Here is a 16,099-nt window from a genome sequence, read left to right on the forward strand (position 1 = left end):
TATAGCTCAGAGGTAAAATGTCCCTGGGTTCAAACCAAGTTACACACACTCACAAAAGAAAAATTACGTTCTGATCATAAAACGATACAAACCCACAGTGACACACTGAGAATATATATAAAAAGCGAAAACATTCATTTACTACTTCCAAAGATAACCAGTGTTAAAATTGGATACATATATATATATATATATGTATATATATATATATATATATATATATATATATATATATGTTGGTTTTTTTTGTGGTACTGGGGTTCCTGGAAACCCTTTTACCTCCAGGCTACACTCCCAGACCTATTTTATATTATTTTTATTTGGTAACAAGGTCTCTTAAGCCAGCGCGGCTGTTTTTTTTTTTTTTTTTTAGGTACTGTGGTTCCTGGAAGCCCTTCTACTTCCGGGCTACACTCCCAGACCTATTTTATACTTTTTAAATTTTGGAAACAGGGTCTCTTAAGCCAGCAAGGCTGGCTTCGAACCTGCGCGATCCTCCTGTCTCTGCCTCCCAAGCGCGGGGATTACAAGCGTGCGCCACCACACCCTGCATGCGTCTGGTTTTGAACCTGCGTGATCCTCCTATCTCCTCCTCCCAAGCGTGGGGATTACAAGCGTGCGCCCCCAGGCCCGGCAAATTTGGATATATTTAAACATTTTGGGGATCATATGTTGTGTAGGTTTGTATGCCACTTCTTTATTTGGCATTTTATCATGAACATCTCCCATGTCATGCCAAATTTTCCAAAGCTATAATTTCAATAATAACTTTTTTACAGAATGTAGAAGTGCTTTTATTTTTTATGGTTAAATCACATTTTTTATTTTTATGTGGAATATATTGAAAATGGCATACATTCAGACTGTGCTTGGTGCCCCCCTTCCCCATTCTTCCCTCCCCCAACACTGAGTGTCCAGGTTGACCATGCTATATTCACACTTCTACGCATATTCGGGTGTAGCTCCTCCATTAATCAACCTCAGCCTTCTTCCTCTCCTATCCTTCCATTCTAGCTTTGCTGAGGTTTCCCCTCCATTATCTGGCATTCCTCTGGTATTCCTAATAGTCCCTAGTTTGGGCATATTAGAGGAAACAAATGTCCCTTCTCTTTCTGTGCTTGGCTTATCTCACTTAACATAATGTTCTCCATTTCTCAACAAGACCTCTAAAGCACAGGGAATTAAAGAAATAATTAACAAGTGTGATGGCATCAAACTAAAAAGTTTCTTCTCATCAAAGGAAACCATCAAGAACCTAAAGAGAAAGCTTCCAGAATGGGAGAAGATCTTTACCAGCCATCATTCTGATAGAGGGCTAATATTCAAAGAACTCAAAAGGCTCTACACTAGCAAAACAAATAACTTAATCAAGAAATAGGCAACTGAATTGAATAGACACTTCACAAAAGAAGAGATACAAATGGCCAATAGATACATGAAAAGATGTTCAACATCATTAGCCATCAGGGAGATGCAAATCAAAACTGTACTGAGATTCCATCTAACCCCAACCAGAGTGGCAAACATAAGAAATCAAATAACAAATGCTGGAGAGGATATGAGGAAAGAGGAACTCTTTTACACTGTTGCTGGGAGAGCAAACTAGTTCAGCTACTATGGAGATCAGTGTGGATATTCCTTAGAAAACTGGGAATGGATCCACCATATGATCTGGCTACACCACTCCTGGGTATCTTTCCAAAGGGGTTGAAATCAGATAACTACACTAACATATGCATACCCATGTTCAGAGAAGCAAAATTCATAATAGCCAAAATATGGGATCAATCTATGTCTTCAGCAACAAAAACGGATTGCAAAATTATGGGAAATACACACAATCAAATTCTACTCAGCTATAAAAAAGAATAAAATCATGCCATTTGCAAGAAGAGGGAAAGACGCCGGGCATGGAGGCGCACGCTTGTAATCTCTGCGCTTGGGAGGTGGAGACAGGAAGATCGCACAGATTCAAAGCCAGCCTTGCTGGCTTAAGAGACCCTGTTTCCAAATAAAAAATATAAAATAGGTCTGGGAGTATAGCCCGGAGGAAGAAGGGTTCCATCCCCAGTACCACACACACACACACACACCAAAAAAAAAAAAAAAAAAAAAAGATGGAAAGACCTGGAGAACATTATGTCAATAATAATTTTATTTATTTATTTATTTATTTATTTATTTATTATTGGTGGTACTGGGGTTCCTGGAAGCCCTTCTACCTCCGGGCTACTTATACTTTTTATTTGGAAACAGAATCTCTTAAGCCAGCGTGGCTGGCTTCGAACCTGCGTGATCCTCCTGTCTCCACCTCCCAAGTGTGGGGATTACAAGCGTGCACCACCGTGCCCGGCATAATTTATTTTAAAGGCACATAACCTTCCATTATGAGTATCAACTTGTTTTCCTGTTTTGGGGCACTTAGATTGTTTTCTTCTTTCCTCTGTTACAAATTTGCATGGCAATGAACATACAAAATCCTTACATGCAAATCTTTCTGTCTCTGATAATTTGCTTAAGATAGAGTCTGGAAAATAAGATTGCAGAAGGAGATTAATTTCTAATTCTGAATTTAAAATTCCAGAAAATGCCGGGCGTGGTGGCGCACGCTTGTAATCCCCACGCTTGGGAGGCTGAGACAGGAGAATTCCACAAGTTCGAAGCCAGCCTCAGCTAATTAGTGAGGCTCTCAGCAACTTAGTGAGACCCTGTTTCCAAATAAAATATAAAAAATAGGTCTGGTAGTATAGTCTAGAGGGAGAAAGGCCCTGGGTTCCTCCCCTAGTACCACCAAAAAAAAAAAAAAAAAAAAAAAAAAAAAAATTCCAGAAATACAGAAGAGAGCTTATTGTTGAAAAAAAAAATTGCCTATTTCACAAAATATAACCCATAAGATCAGACCCCTCTTGTGAACTTCTTATTAATGCTGAGCTTGCAAATTGCCAGACTGACAAATGGAGGTTTTTTCCTTTATATTTTTGAATTCTCATTGACCACAGATAGCTGAGACCTTGGAATGCAAAACTGTGGGTAAGAGGGGGGCACTGTAGTGACGTAGGATGCGACAGGCACAGGAGAACAGGAGAGACGGTGTGTGAGGCAAGGGTTGGCTCTGGACGGTGTCAGTGGTGAGACGGGACTGGGTTTCATTTTGTCCACTGGGCCAGTGTTTTGGTAGCAGAGCTAAACAGAGAGGGAGTTCCAGGAAGGGAAACACAAGCAAAAGCTGGAGGGAGGTAGGAAAGCACAGAGCAGGCAGAGGGACCAGTGGGTGTGATCTCCCCAGAAGGCAGGACACACGGCAGAGCATGGCACGGCTGCCAGGGTCGGACAGAGTAGAGCGGGTCTGATTGTGAACACCTTTCCATGCCTGTTGTTCCTCTTGTGAGTTTCAAGCCACATCAGAGGGACAGATGTGTTCTCCAGGTGACGATCTGTGGTTTCTGGTGGTTGGGATCGCCTCCTGGGAACCCTTAATAATCCCATCTCTTGAGGATATACATTGTTTGTGGAAGGATTTCCCACAAAGCCTTTGAGTGGTTTCGGTGGATTTCCACTTGAAATGTCTCAGTACCTTGCTTGGCCTTGACTTGTGGCCAGCCTGGAAGTCTTCACTTGGGTCTGTCAGGTCACTCCCGTATTATACGTAGACTGTGGTTGAAGGCGAGGTGAGTGCCTTGGTAACAAACCTTCAACACTCTGGGGAGGGCAGGGTTGGGAGAGAGCCTCTTTCACGCCAAGATTTCTGTCCGCCAGAAGTTAGCATTCGTATCGTGCAGCTAGGGAACATGTGCTTCTGCTTCCCGGGAGAGAGCAAAACAGTGTTGGAGAGGAACGATGACGTCAGTACGATTCAGAGCAGGCTTCTCCCACCTAACTGTGCACGAGAGTCACGTGAGAGCTCGGTACTCTGACTCAGTCGGTCTCCAGGTGGGGACTGAGATTTGAGTGTCTCCAAAGCTCCCAAGCGAAGCTGACATCCTGGAACATTCTTACACCTCCCGAACTCTCCTGCCCTCATTCTATCCTGGTAAGGTAAGCACCTCAGGATAGCAGGATATGTCTTAAAGTCTAGTGTTCTATGGGGGAAGGATGTTGGACAGGGCTTCTTGTATTTAAGGTTTTTTTTTTAAGTTTTTAGTGATTTATTATAGAAGCAATAGAAACAAATGAACTATCTTCCCTTATTCTGCTATTTACTTGTTACTGAAGTATTCTCTCTTGATACTGATGTGGTGGAACTAGCTGCATGACTTACTAACTTATCTGGGCTCTGTCCTTCACTTTCAAAACAAGAAGAATGGGTTCAGACCAGTGTTTGTTCCAATTCCCTTCAGCTCTGAGTGTTCTTCTCCAAGGGCTTTCACTGTCATCGACTTCATACAAAATCAGACCTGCACAGATTAGAGGAGGGCTGAGAAAGTTACTAATCCTACTGTCTAGAAGCTTGGAGTTTCATCACTGACAACTGTTTTCTTTTTTGTGTGTGCTCGTGTATATGATACTGAGGATGGAACCCAGGGGCATTCTACTTCCGAGCTACACCCCCAGGCATATTTTTTATTCTTTATTTTGAAAGGGTCTCACTGAGTTGCAAAGGGCCTCACTAAGTAGCTGAGGCTGTCCGCGAACCACGATCCTCCTGTCTCAGCCTCCCAAATGCAGGGATTGCAAGCGTGCGCCACCACGCCTGGATCACTTTCAAGAATTATTTATATGTACTGAAATTCTGTATTGGACAAGGCTCTAAGCCATCAGGCTTGCTGGGGACATGGATGTGAATGGCTGCTTCGGGGCAGACAGCCTTGTGGGAAGCTGTTGGAGGAGTCCTGGCATGATTTGGGGTTTCCTGAGTATCTTCACTATTAGACATTGGGATTGCAAAAAAAATTGTATGTCTCTTCTTGTTTTAGCCCGTCCTGGGTGTCCCGGTCAAGTCCTCACCTGACCTTGTCTTTGTATTTGCAGATTGGAGCCTCTCTCTTCGCCAGTAACGTTGGAAGTGACCACTTAGTGGGACTTGCTGGAAGTGGGGCAGCTTCAGGAATTGCCATTGGGGGCTTTGAGTGGAATGTGAGTAACGTCAGTGACACTGTGTCCTGGAAATGGGAGGAGCCTGAACTAGTCTGTTCTCATGACTGTAGTGAATCACTGGAGGATGGCTGACTTTATAAGGAAAAGAGGTTTATTTAGCTCATAGTTTTGGAGGCTGAAAGTCCCAACAGCATGGTGCAGGCTCTTATGAGGGCCGCTCTTGGCTGCATTACCTCCCGGTGGATGGCAATAGTAGGAACTGTGTGAGAGGGAGAGATCACAGCGCCCAGTAGGAAGCCGGAGAGGATGGGTGAGGCCAGGATCAGCCTTTCACAACAGTCTCTCTTGGAGCTACTGGGGGTCTCCAACACAACTGCCTAAATCCCTTCCTTGAGCAGCACCCCTGACCCAAGGACCTGCCACTCTGCCCCACATCTCTCTTTTTCAATTTGGGGATACAACCCAGCGGTATTCTATCTCCAAGATATACCCCCAGCTCTAGTTTTTATTCTTTATTATGAAACAGGGTCTCACTGAGTTGCAAAGGGCCTAAGTAGCTGAGGCTGTCCATGAACCAGGATCCTCCTGTTTCAGCCTCCCGAATGCTGGGATGACAAGTGTGCACCACCAAGCCTGGTTTATGCCCCACTTCTTAAACGCTCTACTACCTCCCACTACGCTAAGGACTAAGTCTCTGACACACTAACCTTTGGGAGTCACAAAAAACCCTCTCCAAATCATATCAGAGCCTTATCAGTCAGCCAGTTCAATTTATATTCAGTAGAGCTTAAGGTATAAGAAAATGCTGTGTGTGGTGGCACATGCCTGTGATCCTAGGACTTGGATGCTGAGATAAGAGGTTCAAGGCAGTCTCAGCAACTTGAGACCCTCAGCAACTTAGAAAGACCCTGTTTCAGAATAAAAAAGGCTGGATGTTGTTCAGAGGTACAGAGCCCAAGGGTTCATCCCCAGTACCACATCAATAAACAAAGTACCTTGATAAATGAAAACATTTTATAACTGTTAGAAAAAGTGAAGGTTATTATTATTATTATTCTCTAAACGTTCTTTTATGTGTAAACTAGGGAAGAGACAAAGGAGAAATCAGTGCTCTGGCGGGGCCCCAGAGCTGTGAGGTTACTGGGAGCCGCTGAGCCCCCTCCACTGTTAGCTATTTTCTGTTTCTGAAGTCTGTCTGGGCAGCAAAGGCCTCCTTGTCTCTAATGACCACCTAGTAAGTTGTGCTCAGAGCCAAAAACAAGAATGAAGATGAGAGAGAGAGTGAGCCGCTGCTTTTCTGCAACAGCTGAGGCCTCCAGGCCAGCAGGAGCCGGCGTGCGCTCAGCTTCTCCCGATTTGAAGCCACCTCTTGTTTTGGTTTCAGGCCCTGATTCTGGTGGTCGTGCTGGGCTGGGTGTTTGTCCCCATTTACATTAAGGCGGGGGTAAGTATCTGATCTTTCATTCCATTTTCTGCCAACGAATGTACCTGTGAACTTGACGCTTCTGGAGGGCAGAGGAGACCGTATGGGGTAGATGGCGGCAAAAGCCTGTGGGGCAGCTTTCACTCCCAGGTTGTAAAAGATTAATGCCATAGGCATTAAAAAGACCCACTGGCTCCTCTCAATCCAGGCTCACGACTCTTTCCTATGAGAATGTGCCCTAAGGAGCCCCACACTACTGAGGTCTCCTGAAACATCCTGTCCCCTCAGTCCGGGGGTGTCCTTGGACTGTACTGCCAAGCCCTTGATATGCAGCTACATCCAGCCTCTGCCCCCAGCAGTTCCAGAAAAGAGAACTCTATTTTCCTTTCATTTATTTACATGAACAGTTATTGTTTGCTGACTTGGCAACTGGTACTCGACTATCACGCTTGGTCTCCTAACTATGTATGTCTCTCTTACATTGTTACCGAGGGCAGCTTTATTATAACAGGCATCTCCTATGTGTAAATTGACACACCGGGAGCCAAAAACAACATGGGAGAAACACACGGGAAGGCGCGACATCTTCCGGAGGCTCTCAGATTGCTGGTGACCCGTGTGGTCCCAGAGGACAGTAGGCTCGGGTGGGGAGGACAGTCTAGCAATTGTGGTTGGCGTTTGCAGAAAGGGAATAGGAGAATACAGGGCAGGCCTGTAGTGCAGGGCATGGCGGAGGTTACATTGGCCCGGCCAGCTCTTTTGGTACACGGGCAAGACGCCACCATTGTTATGCTGTCTTGTGCATTAAGTAGGTGCTTTGTATAGTGCTCATCTACAGCTGTATCCACTCCCTTGTCCTTTGGGACAAAGAAAGATCTGGCTCCCTAGTTATGTCCAGTCACGTGGTCCATCAAAAACAGATCTTTGCTGGGCATGGTGTCAGACACCTGTAATCCCAGTTCTTGGGAGGCTGAGACAAGAGATGGCAGGTTCAAGGACAGCCCCAGCAACTTATTGAGACCCTCAGCAACTTATTGAGACTCTGTTATCAAACAAAAAGTAAATAAGACCGGGGGTGTAGCTCAAAGGTTTCCACTCCTGGATTCAATCCCATACCATTAAAAAACAGTCTTTATTTGGTACTTTCTCTGTGCTGGGATAACACCTAGCTACTCCTACATATTTGGGCATCTGAGATTGAAATGAGCAAATGGCTAAATGTCAGGGGTCATCTGGCCACTTTGCAGTCTTCCCAGGGTCACGAGTCCTTGACCGTCACACATGAGTGGCTCCAACACCAAGTTGGGCCCTGTTTTCTGCTCTTGAGGCCCTGTGGTCACTCGAGCTGGTGTGACGTTCCTCACACCCCCTGCAGGTGGTGACGATGCCAGAGTACCTGCGGAAGAGGTTCGGGGGCAAGCGGATCCAGATCTACATTTCTATTCTGTCCCTGCTGCTCTACATTTTCACCAAGATCTCGGTAAGTGGACTTGGCAGCTGGAGCTCGGCAGCGGGTGTCTCGCTTCCCAGCGCAAGCTGCCCTGCCCAGAGGCAGCGCTGTCTGTTTCTAGGAACCGGGTCCCTTGAGCTTCCTGCTCCTTCGGGTAAAGTCTACAGCGTCAAGGATTCTGTAGAGTTCAGTAGGGTTTCCATCCTCCACTGTGGCGCAGGTTGAAGGCACAAAATGGTAGGCTCCAAATGTCTCACTGAGAGCTGTTCTTTTAGAGGATTAAAAGGGAGTCAGGATACTGTATGAACTGGCAATTCCACTAGTGGGTCTGGGTCCAAAGGAAATAAAAGCAGCCTGTCCAAGAAACACCTGCACACCCATGTTTATTGCAACATGATTCCCAATAGTCAAGATGTGTGTGATCACCCTATGTGCCATCAACAAATGGATAAAGAGAATGCTATACATATACACACATATAGTAGAGCCTTATAAAAGGATTTTTTTTGTTTTTGTTTTGGGAATTGAAATCAAGGGCATGCTATTTCTGTGCTACACCCCAAACCCTCTTTAAATACTATTTTGAAATGGTTTTGCTAAATTGCTGAGGCTGGCCTCAGACCTGAGATCCTCCTGACTTGGTCTCCCCAATACTGATATTACAGGCATGTGTCAGCATGCTCAGCTGAGACAGGAAGACTCCAGGTTCGAGTCCAGCCTCCACAACTTGTGCCACCTGTTTCAATAAAAAGGGTTGAGGGTTTAGCTTGGAGGTAGAATGCCCTGGATTCAATCACCAGTACCCATCCCCCACCAAAAAAAAGAAAAAAATTAGAGTGAAAAGAAAGACATATAGGCAGGAGGGTGGGCAGGCTACAGCCATGCTGGCTGGCGCAGTGGCGCTGTCCAAGGAGCATGCAGAGGAGGGTAGTGCGTTTCTACTTCCTGGAGGCGGGCATCCTCCAAGTCCACGGTCCAAGCTGGTGAAAGTCTGTTGACTGCAGTTGCCGTGGCAGGGCACTCTTTGCCCTCGAAGCTGGTGTATGGGTAGTGCCAGGCCTCTCTTCCTGCCTTCCCTATCACCTCACTTATTTTTCAGGTTACTGATTAATCCTCTCAGACTTGAGAACCCCCAGGTAGCTGAGGGCAGCCTCCTTCAGCCCGGCTCCTGCTGAGGCACAGTTCCCAGCCTTTTCTAAAACCTGCTTTTGATTCACATTGGTGTAAGCCACTGCCTTTCTGCACGGTTTCTGGAAGTCCTTGATGGAGGCCCTGCCCAACATCATACTTGTTCCTTCTATTGCTCAAATTGTTCCTTGACAGTGCATGAGAGAGGTGATGTACTTTGTGCCAATGTCTTCATTTAGTTTCCAGTAGGGGCTTTACTTAGCCATCCCAAATTTTCATAAGGTGCTTACTGCAAGTGCAAGGATTTCTAATTTACTTTTCACTTCATGGAAGAGAAAACCAAGTCTCAGAGAAGTTAGTTAATTTGCCCCAGATCACAAAACCATGATTGGAACCTGGGTCTCTCTAATCCCAAAGTCTGTGGACTTACAGTCCTAGGTAAGATGAAGCCATAGAATGAGGAAACGGGTTAGAGCATCCAGTCTTATGTCCTATGTGCTCATTTTACAAAGGGAAAGGGACTTTGTGGGGCTCAACAGGAGCAGAACCAGATGAGAAGCAGATTTTCTGACACTGAATCCAAATTTTTTGACTGTATCTTCTAAGTCTTTCATTCTTCCAGTACAGAGTAGGTTAAAATTCAAGACCCCAGCAAAAATTAGGGGGTCCAGTTAGCCCCATGGTATAAGCAAGTAGCAGAGAGAGGACCTGAAAGGACCATGAGGAGAGAACATTACCAGCATGCTAGGTGTATGAATGGCCTGAAGGGAGCCGGGTGCGGTGGCCAGCATCTGTAATCCTAGTGCCTGGGAGGTCGAGACAGGAGGAGCACAGATTTGAGACCAGTCTGAGCAATGTAGCAAGACTCAGAAACCTTGAGAGACCCTGTTTCAAAACAAACAGCCGGGCGTGGTGGTGCACACTTGTCATCCCAGCATTCAGAAGGCTGAGACTGGAGGATCGCGGTTTGCGGACAGCCTCAGCTACTTAGTGAGGCCCTCTGCAACTCAGTGAGACCAGGTTTCAAAATAAAAAGAATAAAATAGAGCAGGGGGTGTAGCTCGGAGGTCAACTGCCTCTGGGTTCCACCCCCAGACTCACAAACAAAACACAGATCACAATGGTAACACATCTTTATAGCAACTCCACTGTCCATATGATATCCTTGGGTAAGAACAAAAAGCTTTGGATTTTGCTTAAGGTTTGAGTACTAATTACTTAGGTCATTCTCTGTCACAAATGGAAAGAGAAATTTGAGTAATAGGGCTTCTCCATCTGGAACATCATTGCTAGGTAGTTTTTATTGGGTACTTAGATACATCCTGGTTAGGACCAAAATGAGTTGCAGTTATAAATAGGAAATCACAGGGCCAGCTGGGTGTGGAGGGCCATGTCTGTAATCCTAGTACTTGAGAGACTGAGACAGAAGGATTGCAGGTTTGAGGCCAGCCTCAGCTACTTAGTGAAGCCCTCTGCAACTTAATGAGACCCTGTTTCAAAATTAAAAAAAAAATTAATAAGGCTATGGGTATAGCTCAGGGTTCAATTTCCAGTATCACACATCCCCAAAAGGAAGATTATAGGATAGTTATTTTGTGTCAAAGACAATGGTGTATCCCCTACCCACTCTCCTCTTTTTATAAATAAAAACTTAATAAAATATTTCAATCACACTGAATATCACAAAGAATGATAATATGGTAAACATTTTATTATCAACACACTCCAATTTTATAGATCTAAGAAACAAATATAATAAGAAGCATTTGCTTCTCTGCAGCTCCTATTTATCCTAGTCTTCTTCTTCCTAAAAGCTGTGGGTTGCCGTGAAGTGGTGTGTAGTCTTTCACTACACATACCACGTGGTACTGAGGGTAAACCCAGGGGCATTCTGCCTCTGAGCTACACTTTCATCCCCACTTTGTTTTTTACTTTTAAATAAGGCCTCACTAAATTGCTGAGTCTGACCTTGACCTGCAATTATTCTGTCTTGACCTCCCAAACACGGAGAGTACAGGCAGGTGCCACCACACTTGGCTTGGTATATCCTTAAAGAATATATTGTGCTTTAAAATGTATGCTCCACCTTTAAAATGCAAGGCATTTAGAGAAAATCTTGGGGTGGAGAAAACTCTTATGACCCTATAACTCTAGTACAAACACCTCCGTGCTTTGGCCTTGCCCAGGTTATGTGTACTCTTTTATAGTTATAAGCAGAACAGGCACACTGGCTGGGGTTCATGGAATTTAACCCAGAGGTTAACACTTGATAGCCTGGGCAAGGAGCACCACACACTCAAGAATGCCCAGACCATTTTGCATTTTGTTATCTTTCCCCATGCTCTAAGCATCGAGCTATAAACATTTTCTAATTTCCATCTTCATTATTAATTTTAGTGGCCGGAGAAATTAATGGTTGACATTGGATGTTCAGCAGGCCATTAAAAAAAAATCCCTACTAGAAGCCAGATGTGGTAGTGCATACCTGTAATCCTAGTACTTGGGAGGCTGAGACAGGAGGATTGTAGGTTCAAGGACAACCTCAGCAACTAGTGAGATTCTCATCAACCTAGCAAGACCCTGTTTCAGAATAAAAATAAAATAGACCTGGGAGTATTGCTTAGAGGTAGTTCATTCTAAAACACACACACACACACACACACACACACACACACACACACACACACCTGGTAGACAAAAAGCTCTCAATATGGGTCACCTTTGCTTTGGGTGGAGTGATATCTTTTCATTGAATCATTTTTAAAAAAGCATTTTGACATATAACTTGATATGCTGTTTATTTTAAACTATAACTGTAAGCTATTTAAACATTGTTATAAACATTTTGGGAGTTTGCTTTGGCTTTAAAGGAAAAATTTCCAGAAAAAAAGTCTTTCCTTTTCAATCTTGTTTTGGGGATTAAAATAATCCATGCATCTGAAGACCCTGGATCCCAGGATTACCTGAAAATGCCACCAGCAAAGCAGGAAGAAGTCGGGGCATCTAGAGAGAAGCAAAGCTGAATGCCTGATGAGCTCGTGCAGTGGAATTGGAGTTCCAAGGGCAGGAGTTATCTCTGAAGCTGGGAATGCCTAATGGGAGGAAGAATTTGTCCCACATTTCTTCAGTTTACCAGGGTGGTGTCATTATAATACTTTATCTGGACTAGATGGAAACAGAATATCAGGAGAACATGAGTTTTATTAGTCCAGCACTTTCCAGAAGTCTTTATAGGTGTTATTTTAGCATTATCTTGAGGTTGTGGGTTACTTATTTAATACTAATGTCAGCAAGCAAATATTAACTAGAGCATCAGTCTATCATGACATGTTGTCATAAAGCATTAAATTTACCTATGCTGGAAAATAAACCAATTTAGGATTTTTTTTTTTGGAAGGGGGAGGAGATGGGTATTGGAGATTACACCTAAGGCCACACTCCCAACCCTAATTTATTTTTAAATTTTGAAACAGAGTCTTGCTAGGTTGTTGTGGCCCACGCTAAGTTGCTAAGGCTAGCCTAGAACCTGCAATCCTCCTTTCTCAGCTTCTCAAGTACTGGGATTATATGCTGTACCACCATGCTTGACTAGTCTGTGCCTTTAATATCCACCTTGTACTATGAATGCCTAAAAACAGAATGTGGCACTCTATCCTTCACAATTTTTTTTAACTATGAAATTCTTTTTGCAAGGAGCAACTGTTAACACACTGAGATTCCTCCCAACCCACCCGTTCACGGCTGCTCTTACCTACTGTCTGTCATTCACCCCGCAGCGTGCACAGGCTGATCAGGTCTATTCCCCAAAGCTAGTCTGAGTGCTGGGGAATCCACGACTGGGAAGCCCAGCTCCCAGGCAGGAGTGGAGAGAAACTCTACAAGATTCTAACTCATCTCTCCACCCAGAGGTGCTCATGTTGACTCAGACACAACCAAGTGTCATCAAGTACTTCATTGATAGCAGGTTTGGTACCAAATGACCCTATCTATCTCACCTAACTTTCAAAGTAATCATTCTGTCTTTGTTTCTGAACTAATTATGTTCTTGATGCACTTCCTCCGAGGCCTCCCTTTCTCTTCCTCCCTGTCTCACTAAGCAGCCTCATAAAGAATCTGTAGTATGTTCTACATCCTGGCTGGATGGTGCAGTTGATGATATAAACCAGCAGAGAGTGCCAGGGTAACCCCAAAATAAATTTTCATATCATCTCCAAAATACTGCACTACTAGGAAAGCTTAGTATTAAGGAACAATCATGGTGAATCTTTTTTTTTTTTTCAAATATTTAGGTACAGAAGAATTTTTGTGTGTGTGATAATAGGGTTTGAACCCAGGGGTGTTTTACCTCCAAGCTACACTCCCAGCCCTTTTTATTTTTTGTTTTGAAAAAGGTTGCTGAGAGTCCCACTGTGTTTTTAAGACTGGTCTTGAACCTGTGATCCTCTTGTCTCGGCCTCCTAAGTATTGGTATTACAGATGTGCTCCACCTTGCCTTGCTCAGAAATCTGTCTTTGTCAAGATGGAATGAATGAGCTTCTTACTGCACAAAATCTAATACATTTCAGGACATGCAAAAAGTGCCCGAACAGAGCGCCGGGGACTAGGCCACCGGGGCTGGACTAGGCTGCCAGGGCTGGAGTAGGCAGCCAGGGTTGGACTAGGCCACCGTGGTTTGGACTAGGCCGCCAGGGTTGGACTAGGCCTCCGGGGCTGGACTAGGCCGCCAGGGTTGGACTAGGCCTCCGGGGCTGGACTAGGCCGCCAGGGTTGGACTAGGCCTCCGGGGCTGGACTAGGCCGCCAGGGTTGGACTCAGCTCTTTTGTATCTTCTGTTTTCATCCCTCCCACCCCCTCACAGCTTCTCAGAGCCTCCAGTGGTTCCAGCCCCGCCCCCCTTCCCGGCCCTCACTGGAGTTTGAGTGTGTCCCTGGAAAGTCCGTGTGTTGGAGACTTGATCTCCAAATTCACGTTGATGCTATTTGGAGGTGGGATACTTGGGAGGTATTTAGAATTAGATTACATCATAGTGGAAGAGTCCCACAAGGAGAGGATTTGTTTCAAAAGGAGAAGAGAAGCTGGGTGTGGTGGTGCATACCTGAAATCCAATTACTCGGGATGCTGATACAGGAGGATTGCGTACAAAGGCTCAGATCAAAGGTGGTTGGACTCTCAGAACTGGAGAGCACAGACCCTGTGTCCAGCTGGCCTCTCTCACACCCCATTGACTCTCTTCTAGGCAGACATCTTCTCTGGGGCCATATTCATCAACATGGCTTTGGGCCTGGACATATACTTGGCCATCTTTGTTTTATTAGCAATCACTGCCCTTTATACGATCACAGGTGAGTCATCTGGCTGAACCAATATCTCAAGCCCAGGGCAAAGGAAGCAGGAGTGGCTCCTTCTGAGGAGGAGACATACCTGGAACACCATTTGAGGACAGGAATTTGCTTGGTCCCCACTATGAATTGTACAAAAGCTCCAGCGAGGCCATGCATGGAGCACACCTGAGGTCCCAGTACTTGGGAGGCTGAGACAGGAGGATCAGAGGTTTGAGGCCAACCTCAGCACCTTAGTGAGACCCTGTTTCAAAACAAAAATGACTGGAGGTATGGCTCAGAGGTAGAATCCCCCTTGGGTTCAATCCCCAGTAGCACCCCTCCCCAGAAAAAAAAGAATTAGTCTCTTTTGGGTTACTTGGCCAAGTTTGGGAAGGGTAGAGTCAGCAAAGGAACATACTTCTCAGCTGAAGCATCATGTCTCTGAGGACAAAAGTTACTTATGTGTCCTGAGAAAGAGGGAATGCAGAAGCAGCCCTCTGAAGTGGGTCGCTTTGACAGTGTCCTCTCCATCTCTCCAGTCAGCTCGGCTCTTCCCTGCCTTTATTTGGAAGATGCTTTCTCTTGCCATGGAGGGGCCATCTCCTGGCTTAAAAGGGTCCCATAAGGCTCTTCCCACTCAAGGACAGAGAAGTACTCTCCTTTCCCTAAGGCCTTGAAAGCATTCAGTGAAAAGAGGAGGCTGGGGACATGCAGGAAGGGCAGGCGTGGGACTGGAGGTGGTGTAAGAGAAGGTGTGTAAGAGGAGAGGCTGTGGTGGGAAGGAAGCAGTGAAGGGATCGTCTGCACATGAGGTCAGACACGCTGTTTTCTTGCCTGTGTAGGTGGCCTGGCAGCGGTGATCTACACGGACACCTTGCAGACTGGAATCATGCTGGTGGGGTCCATTATCCTAACTGGATTTGGTAAGTGGGGCAAGGGCAGGCGGAGAGGGTGAGGGCAGATGGATGGGGCTGCAGGGAGAGGTGGCTTTTCCACCTGCTTTCAGCCCAGGCCATGAGCTTGGCCTCATTCTGAGCTGGTGGTCCAGCAGAGACTGGCCATCAGGGTGGGCAGCAAGGGAAGTTTTATCTTCCTTGGAGAACTCAGTTTGGGCTAGCCCAGAGACCACCTGGATTCCCCTGCTATTCTTCCTCTGTAGTCTTAGTCAGTAGTTCCCAGTGTCGGCCTGTGATAACATGGCATTCTGTCTGCAGAGAAACTGGGGAAAAAAAAAAACTACCTATCAAGCTACTCTATATGCTGGGGATGTAGCTCAGTGGTAAAACACTTGCTTAGCATGTGTATGGCCCTAGGTTTGATCCCCAGCACAACACACACACACACACACACACACACACACACACACACACACACACACACAGAGTCTACCCTTTTATGAATTGTTGACAGTAGGTGAAAAGCTTCCTTTCAATGCCCTTATTTGAAAAGGTTAAAAAAATTGGCCACTCAATGTTGTCTCATACACCAGGGTATCCTGTTAGACCTAGGTGTACTTGTTAAGTGGATATAAAATGCATTTTATCTTTAGGTGCACAGGCTCTTCTATATGTCCTGCAAAGACCTTAACGCCATCCCATTATACTGCTGGCACCAGGGGTGGTAGGTCTCTGTCCAGGCTCCCAAAGGTGGCTATGCTCTAGGTCTGTGTTCTTAGTTCCAAGGACCATGGTTGACAGTGAGGGTGCAGGAAAAACAACTAGAATCTTTGCATGCGGTTCAAAA

General features: G+C 45.4%; 1 protein-coding gene across 1 annotated transcript in view; it reads left to right on the top strand.

Moving 5' to 3' along the window:
• The window catches only part of LOC308277992 (sodium/glucose cotransporter 1-like), a gene marked incomplete at both ends in the record, with an annotated part of 39,562 nt that overhangs the window by 10,256 nt on the left and 13,207 nt on the right, over nt 1-16,099 (top strand). The window contains 5 exons of the mRNA XM_080717563.1: nt 4,969-5,073; nt 6,419-6,478; nt 7,833-7,937; nt 14,272-14,377; nt 15,199-15,279. Of these exons, the coding sequence (XP_080573689.1) occupies nt 4,969-5,073; nt 6,419-6,478; nt 7,833-7,937; nt 14,272-14,377; nt 15,199-15,279 (457 nt within the window). The remainder of the gene's footprint in view (nt 1-4,968; nt 5,074-6,418; nt 6,479-7,832; nt 7,938-14,271; nt 14,378-15,198; nt 15,280-16,099) is intronic.

Source organism: Muscardinus avellanarius, assembly GCF_963383645.1.
Source record: "Muscardinus avellanarius genome assembly, chromosome: 21".
In the NCBI taxonomy this organism is placed as follows: domain Eukaryota; kingdom Metazoa; phylum Chordata; class Mammalia; order Rodentia; family Gliridae; genus Muscardinus; species Muscardinus avellanarius.